This window comes from Ahaetulla prasina, chromosome 7 (genome assembly GCF_028640845.1).
Source record: "Ahaetulla prasina isolate Xishuangbanna chromosome 7, ASM2864084v1, whole genome shotgun sequence".
In the NCBI taxonomy this organism is placed as follows: domain Eukaryota; kingdom Metazoa; phylum Chordata; class Lepidosauria; order Squamata; family Colubridae; genus Ahaetulla; species Ahaetulla prasina.
Window position 1 is genome coordinate 17,662,965 of NC_080545.1, and position 18,171 is coordinate 17,681,135.

General features: G+C 38.7%; 1 protein-coding gene across 1 annotated transcript in view; it reads left to right on the forward strand.

Moving 5' to 3' along the window:
• The window catches only part of CPNE8 (copine 8), a 77,951-nt gene that overhangs the window by 13,142 nt on the left and 46,638 nt on the right, over window positions 1-18,171 (forward strand). The window contains 2 exon segments of the mRNA XM_058189800.1: window positions 11,054-11,094; window positions 13,189-13,235. Coding sequence (XP_058045783.1) covers window positions 11,054-11,094; window positions 13,189-13,235 — 88 coding nt within the window.

Consider the following 18,171-nt stretch of genomic DNA (forward strand, 5'->3'; position numbering starts at 1 on the left):
AAGGTACAGTATTAACTAGCAAAGGAACACTCAAAATATTCCAAGCCATTTTCAGTCATCCTCACATAGATTTTCATAGGTGGATTCTAATCATCTCCAGATCTGATTTATTTTTCATGGATCCTCTGAACTTTAATAATGAAGCCATAATGAAAAGAATTAGAAATGATAATATCAAAGATCCATTTTACATTGTCATTCTATAACAAGACTAAGCCTCACTATACTTGCTCAGCTTGTCCTTTTGAAAATGACCCCAACACATTCAGTAATCTTGTGAATTCTATATTTCTTAGACTATTTTAATTAACTCCTTACTCTAGCAGGTGGACAACTTGGCTGCTGGTTGAAGTGGTCTAGGGTGACAATGGATTAATAATAGCATCTTTCCCATCCCAACTCCCCTACATTTTTATTGTATTCTCTATCAGACTTCACATTATGAAGTCAAATGTGAATAAATGTGACTCATGAATAACGTACTTAGTTGGCATACAAGCCATGAAGTCACAAACTGGTACTGAGAAATCCCTGGCATAGATTTTACCTTGTTTTTATTGTAACAAAACTGGTCTTATTTTCTTTCTTGCAGTTTATATGCATTAGATTGAATATTGCATATTCGTCAGTTTTCCTATTTCACCGAAATTGCAGTTTTACTCAGGATAAATTTGGCAGCCCCCTCTTGAAGTAGAATAGTTGTTGAATTATACAGTCAACACAATGTTTAGGTTATCTGTGAAAAAGTGTCCTTTAGTGAAGCCAGGTCCCCATTTGTAGAATGTACCGGTATTTGTTAGCCCTTTAATCTAAATCCTTCCCATCTTTTGCAAGTTCTAATCTCGTAGTTGTTTAGCCTTCTTAATGACCATCATTTCTGCTCAGTGGGTGAATTTTCAGTCCTTTGACTAAATTTTACCTTACTGATTTTCATTCCCAAGTAGCTATAAAGCATTTGCATGATCTTGGGCTATTGTTTTTATATTACAAAATAAAGATTGCCATATATATGCCAATGTTTTATGGGATGTATTCATACAACACCCTCATCCAATAGCCTTTTCCTGGTGATATCCTTTGTTTCCTAAGCTGCTGTGTAAGCAGCCCAGGGAACTGAGAGAAAAAGCAAAAGCTTAATATGGAAATATGCAGATAGTAGAGGAAAGCTTCTCACAAATGTCATTCTCAGCCATAGAATATTTCTGAATAGAACTTGCATATTTAAGTGGAACTGGGCTTTTCTGTTCTGTCCATTCCACAGTTTTCTTAAGTACCGGTAGGTAAGAAAATTATTTTCTTAAATAGTTCTTAACTATTGCTTGAATTGTTGGGCACATTATATGTCTCTGTTCTTGGTAGAATATCCTGAGTAAATAGTAAAGGTGGTTAAAAATGAAAGCCTACATAATAGAGCCCTGGCACTTTTTTCTGAAGCTGCATGTTAATTTGCTATTAGTATATGTAACACATAGGAAATTTTGTGTTTAGCTTTTGTAAGACACTAAAGACCTATCTGTTGCCATGAGCAGTGAGTGAATATAGTATGCTGGCTGGTGTCCTCAGTTACCAATCTGTTATTTGCTTTGGATTAGCATTGTTTTTATGACTGATTTTAAATTTGTAATTTTTAAACTTACATGTTTTTGAATTTGTGAGCTTCCTAGGGTGGTTTGCAAGTTGAGTAGCTGTAGAGGTTGAATAAATAACCAAGCATCTTTATTGCTTAAAATGTTTGACACATGAGATAGTCCTAAGAGGATTGTACAAAAAAAAAATTACGATGTAATTACTTAGAAGAAAATTGTATTTTATTGTGGTCAAAGGCTTATGGTTCCAAATGTAGGTTGAAAAAAGCATTAGACAGGTTTACTCCCAGCAGTCTCTTCTTTTCATTAATATAAATATTATACTTAATTTATTTACTTGCTCTAGGAGATAAATGACACAAAAACACCTAAAGCAGTGCTAGTAAAAGTTGTGAATATAATTATGGATAAGCATGGATATAAATAAATATTTACTTTTATTTTTTTTAAAGGTTTAATTGGCTGCACATCTTATGGGCCACAGCCCTGGGCAGCTCACAAAAACAATAATAAAAAACAAAGAAAAATAATAATACCAATGTCGAAGGTAAAATAAATAAAATCCCAGCTTCTAAACAACATTCAGTACATCAACATTTACAGTCACTCAGCTCCAGCCTCACCCCATTCAATTCTTAGAGGAAGAACCAGATTTTTAAGGCTTTCTGGAAAGTTAGAAAAGTTACAGCCTGCTAAAACTCAGGTTTGACTATATACTGTGACAATAAGAGTGACAAGCATCCATATTTTTTTTGTTCTTTTCATGACTACAAAATACAATCCAATAATACTGTTCAAAGAGAAATAACCCTATTGATGAATGGTGACAAAATGAATCATTGGCCAGCAACTGTGACCTTTTTTACTAGATATTTTATAGAGGAAAATCATTCATAATTTTATCAGAGTTAGATGGTGGTTAGTCAAAGTTCAATTAAGGGAGACATCTTCTAATGAGAGATTTATTTGAGGTTGTGGATTCTGATGAAGTGGGCAGTATTATACATGATCTGGTTTCTTGACTTTTTTAACCTAATCAGATTGTCAAGGAGGAGCTAGAGATTTGATTGGTGAATTCTTTGAGGAAGGGGAATCATCATCCTTGAAGGAAATGGTAGTATGACCTGTCCACAAGAGGGAAGTTTGAATCTTGAAGTGGCCAACAATGAACATTTTCTGCCCCATTAAGCAGCTACATCAACTGGGAGATAAACTCTGCATCAGTTGGGAGATCAAACAAGACATGTCTAGTTGACAATTTTGTCAACCAAAAGGTAGAGAAGGGAATAGAGGGTCAGCTATCCTGGACTTCATTCTTACTAATAGGGATGTAATGACTGAAGGGGTAGAAGAACTTTGGGGGAAGAGTCATTATGTCATATTAGAATTCAACATAATAATGTAGGCAGAACAAAGTCAATCCATTGTTTTAGATTTCAAGAAAGCTGACTTCAACAAACTAAGATTGGGATGAAAATCCTAAAGGGAAAAACAATTCAGGATGCTTGGGGGACACTGAAAAATGGGATTATAAAAAAAAAACTAGTCAAACACAATACCACAGAAGGAAAAAAAGAGACACAAGATGAAACCAGCATGGTTGCAAAAAGAACTGCCTAAGAAACTAAAGGACAAAAAGAACAAGTATAAAAAAATAAAATGAGGGGCACATAACTAAAACAGAATGCCAACAAATAGCTCAAATCTACAAGGATGATGTCAGGAAAGCTAAGGCTCAGAATTAACCTAGACTTGCAACAAATGCCAAAAATAACAAAAAACATGTTTCTTTTAGCATGTAAAAAATAAGAAGAAACACAAGGAAATGATCAGTTCACTAATCTGAGAAAATCGTAATGTGGTAGCAGGCAGCAAGGAGAAAGTGGAACTGCTTTATTTCTTCTTTGCATTTGTCACGAAAAGAAAAAAAAATAGTCCAACCTATCAAAAGCAGCAGAAATAGAACAGGAATGCAGTTCAAAAGAGGCAAAAAAATTTTTTAGTAAGGGAATATCTATTCACTCTAGACAAATCCAATATCTCAGGGGTTGCCACAAAGAAGAGGGAGTCAAACTATTCTCCAATGCACCTGAGGGTAGAACAAGAAGCAATGGGTGGAAACTAATCAAGGAGAGAAGCAACCTAGAACTAAGGAGAAATTTCCTGACAGTGAGAACAATTAATCAGTGGAACAACTTGCCTGCAGAAGTTGTGAATGCTCCAACACTGGAAATTTTTAAGAAAATGTCGGATAGCCATTTGTTTGAAATGGTGTAGGGTTTCCTGCTGGGCAGGGGGTTGGACTAGAAGACCTCCAAGGTCCCTTCCAATTCTGATATTATTATTATTATTATTAATAATAATAATAATAATAATAATAATAATAATAATAATAATAATAATAATAATAATAATAATAATCTCCAGGACCAGATTGTTAACATCTCAGAGTGCTGAAGGAGCTGCCAGATGTGATCTCTGAATCACTGAGCAAAATCTTTCCATGCTCCTGGAGCGTGGGGGGAACTGACAGGACTGAAAATGAGCTGCTGTGGTTCTCCAATTTTTAAAAAGGAGAACATGTGGAACCAGGAAGATCAATCAGCTTGACATTAATACCTGGGAAAATCCAAGAAAAGATAATCAAGCACAGGATTTTAATAAGGTAATTACTAGAAGTCAGCAATGTGTTTGTTAAAAACAGATCATGCTAAACAAATCTTATTACCTTCTTTGATAAATGACTAAATTACTGAATCAAGGAAATGCTATGGCTATAGAATACATGGACTCTTCAGTAAGGCATTTGTCAAAATAGATTGCAGCCTATATCAGCCCCATCACCAGATGGATTCACAGTGTGAATAGAACTACATCTACAAGGAGGGAAACATGCAGTGGGTACCTCAAGATTCTGTCTTGGCCCCCGTGCTGTTCAACTTCTTTTTAACAAATCTAGATGAGGGGATAAACTTGAGGGGAATTGCTAAAGCTTTGAAAGATAGAGTCAAAATTCAGAAGGATTTTGACAGACTTGAGCATTGGACCTATCAAACAAGATGCAATTGAGATATGAGAAAAGTAAGGAGGAACTTGTTCTACTGATTAATTGTTCTCACTGTCAAGAGAGTGTCTGACAGCTTAGACTGTCAAGTTAGAACTTCTTAGTTCTAAGTTGGATCTCTCATTGATAAATTTTCATCCAATTGGAGAAAAAAAAAAGATGCTGAGATACTAGAAGGAGTGTGCCCTAACCCAAAGATGATAAAAGGTCTGGAGGCTAAAGCATATGATGAACGGTTAAGGCAGTGTTGGCGAACCTTTTCAGCACTGAGTGCCGAAACGGGAGCGTGCATGTGAGGTGGGAGCCCCGGAAACCGGAAGAGCAGCTCCCTGGCACGTACGCGCAGTTCCTGGTTTCCAGCATGTGCATGCATGCGGGTCACTTGGTCTTCCAGTTTCTAGCATCCATGCACATGCGAAGACCAGCTGGCCAGTGCACATGCACACTGGACGCTCAGCTTCCTGGCAGGCGCATGCGTGCCAGGGAGCTGCTCTTTGGTTTCCAGAGCTCCCGCATGCGCCGGAATCCAGAATAGCAACAGGCGACTGTTGCCGTGCCCAGAGAGATGGCTCTGTGTGCCACCTCCGGCACGTGTGCCATAGGTTCGTCATCACAGGGTTAAGGGAACTAACTATATCTAGCCTAAAGAAGAGAAGGTTTAGGGGTGACATGATACTGGAAGAGTACTATCTTCCAGTACTTGAAGAGCAGTCTCAGAGAAGAGGGAACAACTTATTTTTCAAAGCATCTGAGGGTAGGACAAGAAGTAATGGGTGGAATTTGTTAAAGAGAGATACAACCTGGTAGTAAGGAGAAATTTCCTAAGAACAACTGACTAATAGGACAGCTCACCTCCCGGAATTGTGGGTGCTCCGTTGCTGGAGGTTTTCAAGAAAAGATTGGACATCCATTTGTCCAGGATGGTCTAAAGCAGGGGTGTCAAACTCACATCGTCATGGTGGCATCACCTGACGTATCAGGACTTTTTTCCCCTTCACTAAACCGGGCATGGGCATGGCCAGTGCGTGACGCATCCGGCCTGTGGGCTGCAAGTTTGACAGCCCTGGTTTAGTCTCATGGAGCATGGGGTTGGATTAGAGGACTTCAAAGGTCCCTTCCAGGCCTATGGTTCTATGTTTCCATGTTTCTTTTAATTTAATGTCAAATTCTATAGTTTAATATTAGATTATATCCTGGATGTTCATTTCATTATATAGGTAGTCCACGACTTAACGACCACAATTTTCAGTGTCTTTGTAACTTCAAACGTTCATTAAACAAACTGCAGTAAGTCGAGGACTACCTGTCCTTTTTATTGCATCATTGATAGGGTTTTAAGATTATACAGAACAGTAACACAACAGTAACACTGTTTCCCCCCCAAAAAAAAATTGTTAAAATTAAATTTGTACCTGATTTTACTGTCTTCCTATCACTATAAATTTACAACTATTTCTATTTTTATTCAATCTAGAAATAGAAATGTATAGTTTGAATAAAAATAGAAATAGTTGTAAATTTCTTTCTCTATGTTCTATTTCTCTATTCCTATTTCTATTTTTGTGGCACTATGTTTTCTTACATTAACTATTTCTTAGCTTTTTAAATCTTCCCTTTTCCTCCGGATCTTCTTTTCCAGTTGCCAATCTCAGTGCATTTTCATGCGAAAATCCTTTTCACTGTAGACTTGTGAAGGTTTTTCTCCCCTCCCCAGTCGGAAGAAATTACAGTCTGCAGCTGGTTCTTACAGCTCCTGCACATGGTGGAACTTAGCTATGGACTCTAATTGGGCTCTTTTCCTCCCTTGTGTGTCAGCTCTGCCTCTCAACAGTCTTCTCATCGTTCCCATCACTCATTTCTTTCCACTTATAACTGTTTGGCTGTAACTTTGTTGCTTGTTTCCTTACGATTTATATTAATATTGATTGTTTCCTGATTGCTTATTTGTACCCTATGACTATCATTAAGGGTTGTATCTTAGAATTCTTGATGAACGTATCTTTTCTTTTATGTATACTGAGAGCGTATGCACAAGACAAATTCCGTGTGTGTCCAATCACACTTGGCCAATAAAAAATTATATTCTATTCTATTCTATTCTATTCTATTCTTGCAATTCTCGCAATTCTCTTCCTATCTGAAAACTACTCTGAGTTGCTTGTCTTTGGGTTAGAGGTTTCTCATTCCCAAGTCTCTGCTCTCTTTGTTGCTTGAATCCTTTCTTGATATACTCAGCCACATGCTTTCTTTCAGTTATCTTTTATAAAACAAACTCATCAGTTAAGGAGAGGTTGGGACTGTTTTAACCCCTCCTACTTCCAGGGTAATAACAAAAACTCTGGATCCATTTGACTCCAGCTGGCAAGTTCATTTTTCCAGTCATAACCACCTAAAGTCTAGGTTTGAGGTTGCTGTAAAAAAAATAATAGAATGGTAATATTCATAAAACTGATCATAAATGTATTAGAAAAATTATGGGATAAAAATGGAAAAAATTCACATTCTTTGAGCCTGAAAAGATAATCTGAAAATTTGAAAAGATGGGAGATTAAAAATAATTTTACAGAATCATGAAAAATATGATGCAAATGCTCATATGCATACTATATAAATATATTCTGAGCCCCAGCCCTTTAAATTTAAACACAACAGTACTAATTTGTGATACTTGCCATAACATATTTAAGAGTTTTAAGACTCATTGCATTGCTGACTAGACAGTTAAGTTTATGTTTTCTTCCATTGCCCTGAGCCATTATGCCTTGCTTCACCACACTGAATTTAAGCTGGAGGCTATGGCCAGAATTGAAGACCTTCAGAAAGGACAGATTAATAAAACTGGTAACACCTAGTATGGGATTCTGAACTTCATGCTAGCCTGAATAGCTAACAATAGCTATTTCATTTCACAACTTCATTTAACTGCAATCTATACTCCTACTAATCTTGATAAAAGTCCACCAGCCTTAAAGACTACAATGTTCTATAGCGTTGAGGGTTGCCAGACATCAAGTTCATTTCCATGGCTAGAACAATACAGTTATAGACCCCTAGCCTCAAGACTTTAGGCAGCTTAATTGACTTTAATGTTCTCCCCATGTTGTCTACTTGCCTATTTTTAAGGACATAGACTTCCATGCCACAATGATAGTGTAATCTGCTGATTCAGAAGAATCAACATTCTTCTGCAGGAAAGCCATGTAGAGTTCTAGAGTTAACACTAAATCATTCTGCTATTTCTAATATACTGCATCTCCAGAGTTATGTCAGAAAATCTCTCATTTTCTGTAAAAAGGATTACTGAGAGCATCATTTTGGAGGATTGTGCTCTTGCCTTCTTTTCTAGGTACTTTACCTTTCAAGAACAATGGCCACCTTAGGGCTTTATTAGATCTCTGTGGCTATTTTTTTAGGTGTTCTCATTTCTGGAATATGCTTCTTGCTTCTTTATTTCCATCTTTTAAAGTAGATTGTATGACATAGGGCCAGGATTTCTAAGTGACCACTTATCTCCAATTGTTTCTGCCAGTCCAGTTTGTTCCAGCAGGTGTTCCATTAAATATTGCCACTTTGCGGCATTTAGGAAGCGTGCTTTTCTGTTGGAATCCCTACCCTCTAGGAAACATCCCCCCACCCTGAGTTAAGGATGGCACCCTCTCTTCTAGGGTTCCAGAAAACTTTGAAAACCTGGCTTTTGTCTCAAGCCTGTTTTGTTTTATAGGTTTTGTTATCAGACCATTTTATTGATTGATTTGATTTGATTCTAGGCAGTGTACATCATAAAACAATCAAAACAGTAATATCTATATCTATATCTATATCTATATCTATATCTATATCTGTATCTGTATATCTATCTATCTATCTATCTATCTATCTATCTATCTATCTATCTATCTATCTATCTATAGGTCTTGGCATATTTGGGTCTTTTCCTGTGTAAGGTTGAGAGTATCTTGGCGACGTTTCATCTTCAGGCTGGTGCTATCGGCTTTGTGCTTGTGTGAGCAAAGCGTGGTCAGAGCTGCCGTCTCTCTATAAATACTCGGTTGGTGTGGTCCCGTCCTTCCGATGAGTTGGAGCACACCAACCAAGTATTTATAGAGAGACGGCAGCTCTGACCATGCTTTGCTCACACAAGCACGAAGCCGAAAGCAAAAGCCTGAAGATGATGAGTGAGACCTCGTCGAAACGTCGCCAAGATACTCTCAACCTTACATGGGAAAAGACCCGAATATGCCAAGACCTACAGTCTTCAGTGCCTTGCAAAAGGCCAAAAAGCTCGAGTCATCCTGATATCTGGAGGGAAGAAAATTCCAGGGGTCAGAGGTAACAGTATAGAAGGCAAGTCTCCTGGTTCCCACCCTCTGACATTCCTTGGCTGATGGACTTACAATGTGCCTAACCTGCCTGCCTGAATTGGATGGATAGAAATGACTGGCAAAAAATGGTCTCTAAGATAACTTTGCCCCAAGCCCTGAAGGACTTTAAAAGTGATCATCAGCTCCTTGAATTGCACTCAGAAGCACCCTGGCATTTAGTGCAGCTCCTGAAGCAGGGCTGTTACACATGTCAGATGTCTGACACCTCTTTTGTATCTATGCAGCTGCATTCTGTACCAGTTGAAGCTTCTGAATATTCTTATAGGGAAGCCCCATATAGAGCACAGTGCAGTAGTTCAGACAAGAGTTCACAAGGGTCCAATCCAAGAATGAACAAATCTAGGTCCTCTGCAGCTGCCATGTGACCACCTTCTTCACAACTTTCCCTAAAAAGGAGAGGTTGGAGACTGGGTGAAAGCTGTCCAGACTCATTGGGTCAAGTAATCATCCTTTCAGGAGAGGGTATACTACTGCCTCCTTAGGAGGAACCACTCCTTCCCTCAAGGAGTATTAATCATTGCCCAGACCCAGTTATGTGTTCCCTCCTGGGCAGCTTTGCAATGCAAGCAAACTCTCCCCGGATAATCTTGCAAAACTTCACCCCTGAAATCACAATGGGCATTGCCATAAAGCTCCACTAGAGTAGGGGTCGGCAACCTTAAACACTCAAAGAGCCACAAAGGTCTTAACCAGAAACCCCCGTTCAATTCTGGAGCCAACCGGAAGTCCGGTTCCCCCATCATAGTCTCCTCCTAGCGCGGCGTCCATTTTCCTCTACCTATCCTAACCGAAAGCCTTATCAATTGTGGAGCCGACCAGCAACAGGGAGCCGCAGCAGAGGGATGAAAGAGCCACATGCAGCTTCAAAGGCATGGGTTGCTGACCCCTGCACTAGAGTGAATATGAGCGACTTAATCTGCATGTTCCTGGCACCGAACCTTCAGGTGGAACCCAATCTTACTCCCCCCGAGGAAGGACTGAGTCACAAAAATAGGACCACTGAGCAAATCTTTGTGGATTTATTAATGGCGCAGAAATAATGGCGCATTTTTCTGCTTTTACCATCATAAAATGGACTCTAATAGTGGCTTTAGTTCATGTTCAATTGTTTTCATTCCTCCTCATTTGCCAGTGGCACTCTAAGCATCTCTTAGCCCTCCTTATCTCCCTCAGCTCCTCTGCATAACATGGGTGTTATTGGGACCCATGTGCACAAAGAGATCCAAGGCTGTGACCCCTCTCCCATTTCATTGAGCACCAAGGCTTTGATGAGACCATGTAGCAGGTTTTCCAGAACAACCCCAAGCTGGATCCATTAATCATCTGAGGTGCGCCAGAGGGGGGTAAATGCCAGAGAATTGGAGGCTCACCGGGGAGTGGTCTGAGCATGATAGGAGAAACCAATATCTTCCCCCAGATAAAGAGAATTCTGCCATTGGTCTGACAGAAAAACTTGGGGAGGCATATGAGCACTATTTTAATATGGGCTGTCTGTTGATTTAATGTTTCTTGCTGTTTTTGTGCCACTTTTCAGTAGATGGATGCTGTACTCTTCAGCAGCTGGCCCTTTAAATCAAATTTAATGTGCCCAGAGGGATATGCCCAGATGTGCCCAGAGGGCGTCACCTGACCTGGGGGGTGGGGGCAGTGTTCTGTCAGATTTTGACCAGAGGAATTTTGGCTGTCTTTTGTGAGAGTTGATTAGAGTCTTGGATGATTAGAGTCTCGGATTAGGTAAAACTGAAAGGCATTTAATTACACTTAGAATTACATTAGAGTATTTTTTGGCTTAAAACAGTTTGTAAACTTATTCTTTTTCCTTATCTTTAATACTGTTGATTTTTGTCTCAATCCTGGGATGATCTATTGCCTTGTATCACCCGCTTCAGCTTACAGACTCCCAAAGTTTAAACTAAAGTTTTGCTTTAGTTATCTAGTCTCTTCTTAAAAGCCTCTAGTCTTATGCAGTTTGAGTAAAATGTTTTTAACAAAAATATCATTTTATTTTGTTTTATTAATAGGAACCTTTTGGATAGAGATACATTTTCAAAATCTGATCCAAGTAAGTACTATTTTTGTATTTCACTTTTAGGATAAAGCAATGAAGAAACAAAATTGTAAATTTACTGTTGTTTCTTTATCACGTCTGGCTATATTGCTAAGATTATTTTAGCTACTAATTTAGCTATTCTTTGTTTAGTTTGAGTTATTCAAGGAACTGGCTGAAAATATGAGTTTCCTCAGCAGGTAATTCAAATTGTACTTCCAAATAAGAAGTGAAAGGCTCTTCATTTAATAATAATAATAATAATAATAATAATAATAATAATAATAATAATAATAATAATAATAATAATAATAATAATAATAATAATAATAATATATCATCTTGCAAAACTTCATGATAGGCTTTAGAAACAATATAAAAATCTTTATCTGTGGTAATGCCTTCATAAAGCAGGTAAAATTCTTGGGAACTCTGTTTAGGAGACATCAGATGTAATGGGCAGAATTGTATCTCAGGCTTTACCCCAAATAGTGAGCAAAGTCTATTATTTCCAAAGCAGTTCAGACAATTGACATAATTTATGTAATTTGCTTCAATGTATTTTTGCATAATCATGCAGTTGTGCAAATAGCATGTTGATAAAATTACATTTAAAATTAATTGCATAATTATGCAAATAATGTACATTTGCATAAATAATGTAAATTAATTGCATAAATAATATACATTACAATGATATAATTTTAGATACCCCTTCCCCCAAATGTATTGTTGAATTGAGATTTTATTGTAGGAATTTAAAAGCCAGATGTTGATTAATTGAATGCCTATTTGATTGTAGTTTTGAGGTAGGCTGTGTTTAGAGATATGAAAGCTTGAAAAAAAAAGTAGATATTTTGTGCCTGTTTTTCCAAGGCCTATTTTGTTTTTTGTTTCCAAAAATTGATAAAATAGGCTATGAAACATTTTTTTTATTTTTAATATATAACATTCAAGATGTTAAAAATAGAAGCTTGTTAAGAGACAAATCTGAGTAGAAGCATGAATTCTATTACACTCAGCCTTAAAATTAATTGCATAATTATGCAAATAATGTACATTTGCATAAATAATGTAAATTAATTGCATAATTATGCAAATAATGTACATTTGCATAAATAATATACATTACAATGATATAATTTTAGATACCCCTTCCCCCAAATGTATTGTTGAATTGAGATTTTATTGTAGGAATTTAAAAGCCAGATGTTGATTAATTGAATGCCTATTTGATTGTAGTTTTGAGGTAGGCTGTGTTTAGAGATATGAAAGCTTGAAAAAAAAAGTAGATATTTTGTGCCTGTTTTTCCAAGGCCTATTTTGTTTTTTGTTTCCAAAAATTGATAAAATAGGCTATGAAACATTTTTTTTATTTTTAATATATAACATTCAAGATGTTAAAAACAGAAGCTTGTCAAGAGACAAATCTGAGTAGAAGCATGAATTCTATTACACTCAGCCTTAAAATTAATATGTCTACTGTTTTCCAACTGAGTCTCTTTCCTTTACTGTTGTACAATAAAATATATTACATTTTTATAGTTAAAATGACACTTTAAAAATGTGATGTAAGGTGGGATTGGCAATAGTTTTTAATGGCTGACTGTAGTTGGCCATATGTGGTGTGGAAGGGATAAAGTAAAAAAAGTGGACTAAGCCAAGATTATGCCTCCCCCTCCCTTATCTCCCAGTGCAATGGACAAATTTTGAACTTTGAATTTTCTACAATAAATCTATTTTCCGTGAAACCTGGGGAGGGGTCTCTGTTCCCTCTGTGAGCTCTTCCTTGGGGGAGGCATACAGCCTGTGTATTGTATACTCAGGTGTAAGTTAACAGGAAGAGATATTTCTGGTAAATTTGAGTGTTTTTAGTATACATTAAACTCTGACTCAAAATACAATTATCTGTTACATTTCTTTAAAAATGAACAAAACACCACATACAGATATTCAAATTTCAAGTATTCAGTTCATTAACTCTTAAATACAATTTGTGTTATATAGTTTTAAAATCTGCCTAATATTATAGCTTAATCATTAGTCTATAATGGAATGTTAATATACATGCATTTTTGATATTGATTGTGTTTTCTTTCTCTTTTGCAGTTTGCGTTTTATATACCCAAGGGATGGGAAATAAAGAATGGAGAGAGGTAATGTTATATAGAGCAGTTGAGTACTGTCATATAAAAGTATTATGTACTGGTATGAGAATTTTTTGCTTTCCAAGAAGTGGCAAGGACCAACATAGCAAATCTGTACACAAATGCAACTTCCCCAATAATAGGCTATTGCTTTGGGTTAACTCTACCTTTCTAGGTTTTGTAAGTTGTTGTTGCCATGTAAATGTCTTGAATCCTTTGTACTCAGTCTCTAACTCTCAGTTCAAACAAAAGGCTCAAAATCTACGAAGTAGCATACAACCTTTGTCTTTTCCCAAATGTTCTTGCAATAGTTGCAATGAGGTGTGGTTCTTTTCTAGTTGCTACCAAGTCCAGGCAAAACTCCAAGCAGGACTCCCATCAATATATGATTCCCACTGCAGTTTGTGGTCCTGGCAATTGGCTTGCTGTTTGAACTAGCTGCCAATAGAACATAGAATCATAGGGCTGGAAGGGACCTTGAAGATCTTCTAGTCGAACTTGAGCAGGAAGGCAGGAGTGGCCATGCCGGTGAAGTGGTGGTCCAATCTGTTATTAAAAACCAGCACAACTCCAGACGGCAAGCTGTTTCATTGGTTAATTGCTCTCACTGTCAGGAAATTTCTCCTTAGTTCTAAGCTGTATCTCTTTTTAAGTTTCCACCAATTACATCTTGTCCTGCACTCTGGTGCTTTGGAGAATAAGTGGATCTCTTCTTTGTGACAAAGCTGAAGCATTGGGAGACTATCATGTCACACCTAAATATTTCTCTTTGTTAAGTTAGACATACCTAGCTCCATTAATTGTTCCTCATATAGTTTAGCCTACAGACCTCTTATCATCTATGTTGCTCTTCTCTGCACACTTTTAGGGTCTCAGCATCCCTTTTGTATCATGGTGAACAGAACTGGATACAGTGTTCCAAGGGTGACGTCATTAGCGCAGTAAAAAGTGATACTGTCACTTCTCATGTTTGCCCCTTGAGTTGTGATACTATCACAACTCAAGAGGCAAACATACTTAAATGTCTCCTGTTTTCTCTACAGTCCTGTGAGATGAGTTGGACAGAGTTAGGTAATGGCCCAAAGTCACTCTGCTAGCTTTCATGCCAAAGGGAGGCCTAGAACGCTGGTTTCTAGACCAATACCTTAACCATTACACCAAACTGGCTTTAATGTAGCTGTTTATATGTCTTAGGATCACAGATTTTTCATCATCTCTTGTATTTATTTGAATAAATGTTTTTAGTATACATTAAACTCTGACTCAAAATACAATTATCTGTTACATTTCTTTAAAAATGAACAAAACACCACATACGGATATTCAAATTTCAGGTATTCAGTTTATTAACTCTTAAATATAATTTGTGTTATATAGTTTTAAAATCTGCCTAATATTATAGCTTAATCATTAGTCTATAATGGAATGTTAATATACATGCATTTTTGATATTGATTGTGTTTTCTTTCTCTTTTGCAGTTTGCGTTTTATATACCCAAGGGATGGGAAATAAAGAATGGAGAGAGGTAATGTTATATAGAGCAGTTGAGTACTGTCATATAAAAGTATTATGTACTGGTATGAGAATTTTTTGCTTTCCAAGAAGTGGCAAGGACCAACATAGCAAATCTGTACACAAATGCAACTTCCCCAATAATAGGCTATTGCTTTGGGTTAACTCTACCTTTCTAGGTTTTGTAAGTTGTTGTTGCCATGTAAATATCTTGAATCCTTTGTACTCAGTCTCTAACTCTCAGTTCAAACAAAAGGCTCAAAATCTACGAAGTAGCATACAACCTTTGTCTTTCCCCAAATGTTCTTGCAATAGTTGCAATGAGGTGTGGTTCTTTTCTAGTTGCTACCAAGTCCAGGCAAAACTCCAAGCAGGACTCCCATCAATATATGATTCTCACTGCAGTTTGTGGTCCTGGCAATTGGCTTGCTGTTTGAACTAGCTGCCAATAGAACATAGAATCATAGGGCTGGAAGGGACCTTGAAGATCTTCTAGTCGAACTTGAGCAGGAAGGCAGGAGTGGCCATGCCGGTGAAGTGGTTGTCCAATCTGTTATTAAAAACCTGCACAACTCCAGACGGCAAGCTGTTTCATTGGTTAATTGCTCTCACTGTCAGGAAATTTCTCCTTAGTTCTAAGCTGTATCTCTTTTTAAGTTTCCACCAATTACATCTTGTCCTGCACTCTGGTGCTTTGGAGAATAAGTGGATCTCTTCTTTGTGACAAAGCTGAAGCATTGGGAGACTATCATGTCACACCTAAATATTTCTCTCTGTTAAGTTAGACATACCTAGCTCCATTAATTGTTCCTCATATAGTTTAGCCTACAGACCTCTTATCATCTATGTTGCTCTTCTCTGCACACTTTTAGGGTCTCAGCATCCCTTTTGTATCATGGTGAACAGAACTGGATACAGTGTTCCAAGGGTGACGTCATTAGCGCAGTAAAAAGTGATACTGTCACTTCTCATGTTTGCCCCTTGAGTTGTGATACTATCACAACTCAAGAGGCAAACATACTTAAATGTCTCCTGTTTTCTCTACAGTCCTGTGAGATGAGTTGGACAGAGTTAGTAATGGCCCAAAGTCACTCTGCTAGCTTTCATGCCAAAGGGAGGCCTAGAACGCTGGTTTCTAGACCAATACCTTAACCATTACACCAAACTGGCTTTAATGTAGCTGTTTATATGTCTTAGGATCACAGATTTTTCATCATCTCTTGTATTTATTTGAGTAAATGTTTTTAGTACTAATGCTGAAGCCAATCCTGTGGATAAAACTGTCCTGATTAAGTACATTTGTAGAGAAGTGATACTTCTGTTTGGAATAATTTCTCATCATAGTTTTGTCTCAGGCAGAATGTCAGATATAGCCTCCCTATTACTTTTCAGGGTTTTCACATTTTTTTTACCAATTGTGTCCTTGTCTTGGAGCTTTATATAGCTCCAAAAGATTACAAAGCCATTCTGATGCTTTAATTCTTTTTGAAGATTGTTGTTCAAAATGTTCAATTTCATTACTTGTACTGTAATAATCTCCCAGTCAGTCTAAGAAGCTGAGTTTTGTATAGACACGTGTTATTAATTAACAGCTTTAATATACCGTATATACTCGAGTATACCTTGCAGAGCCGACCCAGGGAGAGGGTTTTTTGCCCTCGGGAACAGCTGGGCCGGCAGGACGAGCCCAAATGCTGCCGGCATGCTTTGCCAGCTCGGCCGGCCTGCTTTGGGCGGCGGCTGGCCTCCGGCGTTTTCTTCCGCCGCTTTTGGAAAAGCAGCGAGGATGGGGAGAATGCTGCCTTGAATGTGAAAGAAACGTGGAAAACTCCAACTACAGTATAAAAAAAACATTTGCACTCAGTACTTTTTATTTTATTTTATTTTTGCCAAGTTTTCCCAGGGTTTTTTTCCCTATGGAAATTGGGGAGGTGGGGAGAAAGAGGTGAAAAAGAAAAGCCTCTTGGAAAGCGGAGAAATACGGCAAGAACAAACGATTTCTCCCCCCCGCCCCTCCCGGCGCCGTCCTTCTCTCCCGCCAGTCACACGGTTCAGTTTTTTTTCAGGCTAACTATACTTTGCGTTTCACTCCCCCGAGTGAACATTGTAACCCGAGACTTGCTCGTAAACAGTGAGCAAAATTACGGTAATCTCCTCTGCCAAATCTATTCCCAAACCCTCCCCCCCCAACACCTCCGCTCCGCAAAGGCAAGAAATGAACGCCGAATCCGAGAGGGGGGCAGGAGGAGGAGGAGGAGGAGGAGAGATGGGGGCATTGCAAGCTAGGGTGGGAAGAAGGAGGAGGAAGAAGAAGGGAGGCAAAAGAAACCGACCCTCGCGCAGATCAGCAAATTAGCTTTCCTTCTCCAAACCAATTTTTTTAAAAAAAAAAACCCGTTCTACCCAGAGCAAATGGCAAATAAGCAGCCCGTTTTGAGTCTGATTATTGTTTCGCGGTGGTTGCCCTCTCTGATCTCCTTGTACATGACAAGGCACCTCTAACCCAGCGCTTTGTGTTTGTTATTGGTAATTCTCCTCTCCCTTCTTCCATTGGAGTCCTCTCCCCTTCCTTTCCGAACGGGGCGGGCGATTTACCTTCTCTGCCTCTTTTTATTTTCCTGGAGGTGGAGGTGTATTCCTAAGGATGCCTTCAGTGCTGGGGAAGGAGCCGATCCATGGAGGGGGCGACGCTGCCGAGAAGCCGCTGCTTACAGAGAGCGAAAGAGCCAGGAGACCTTGGCATAGGTGGGCGGCTGGCCTCCGGCGTTTCTTCCGCCGCTTTTGATGGCGGCGGCGGCGGTGGTCGGCGGAGGGGCGGGGCGGAGGGGCGTCGACATTTTCGCCCCCCTCCCACTCGTCCTCCTCTTGCCTGCGGTGGGGGCGGAGGGGCGTTGTCACGAATACATCCCAATAAAATGCAAAGGTTTCAAAGCATGTTTTGGAAAAGCAGCGAGGGATGGGGGGAGAATGCTGCCTTGAATGTGAAAGAAACGTGGAAAACTCCAACTACAGTATAAAAAAAAAACATTTGCACTCAGTACTTTTTATTTTATTTTATTTTTTGCCAAGTTTTCCCCAGGGTTTTTTTTTCCCCCTATGGAAATTGGGGAGGTGGGGAGAAAGAGGTGAAAAAGAAAAGCCTCTTGGAAAGCGGAGAAATACGGCAAGAACAAACGATTTCTCCCCCCGCCCCTCCCGGCGCCGTCCTTCTCTCCCGCCAGTCACACGGTTCAGTTTTTTTTCAGGCTAACTATACTTTGCGTTTCACTCCCCCGAGTGAACATTGTAACCCGAGACTTGCTCGTAAACAGTGAGCAAAATTACGGTAATCTCCTCTGCCAAATCTATTCCCAAACCCTCCCCCCCCCAACACCTCCGCTCCGCAAAGGCAAGAAATGAACGCCGAATCCGAGAGGGGGGCAGGAGGAGGAG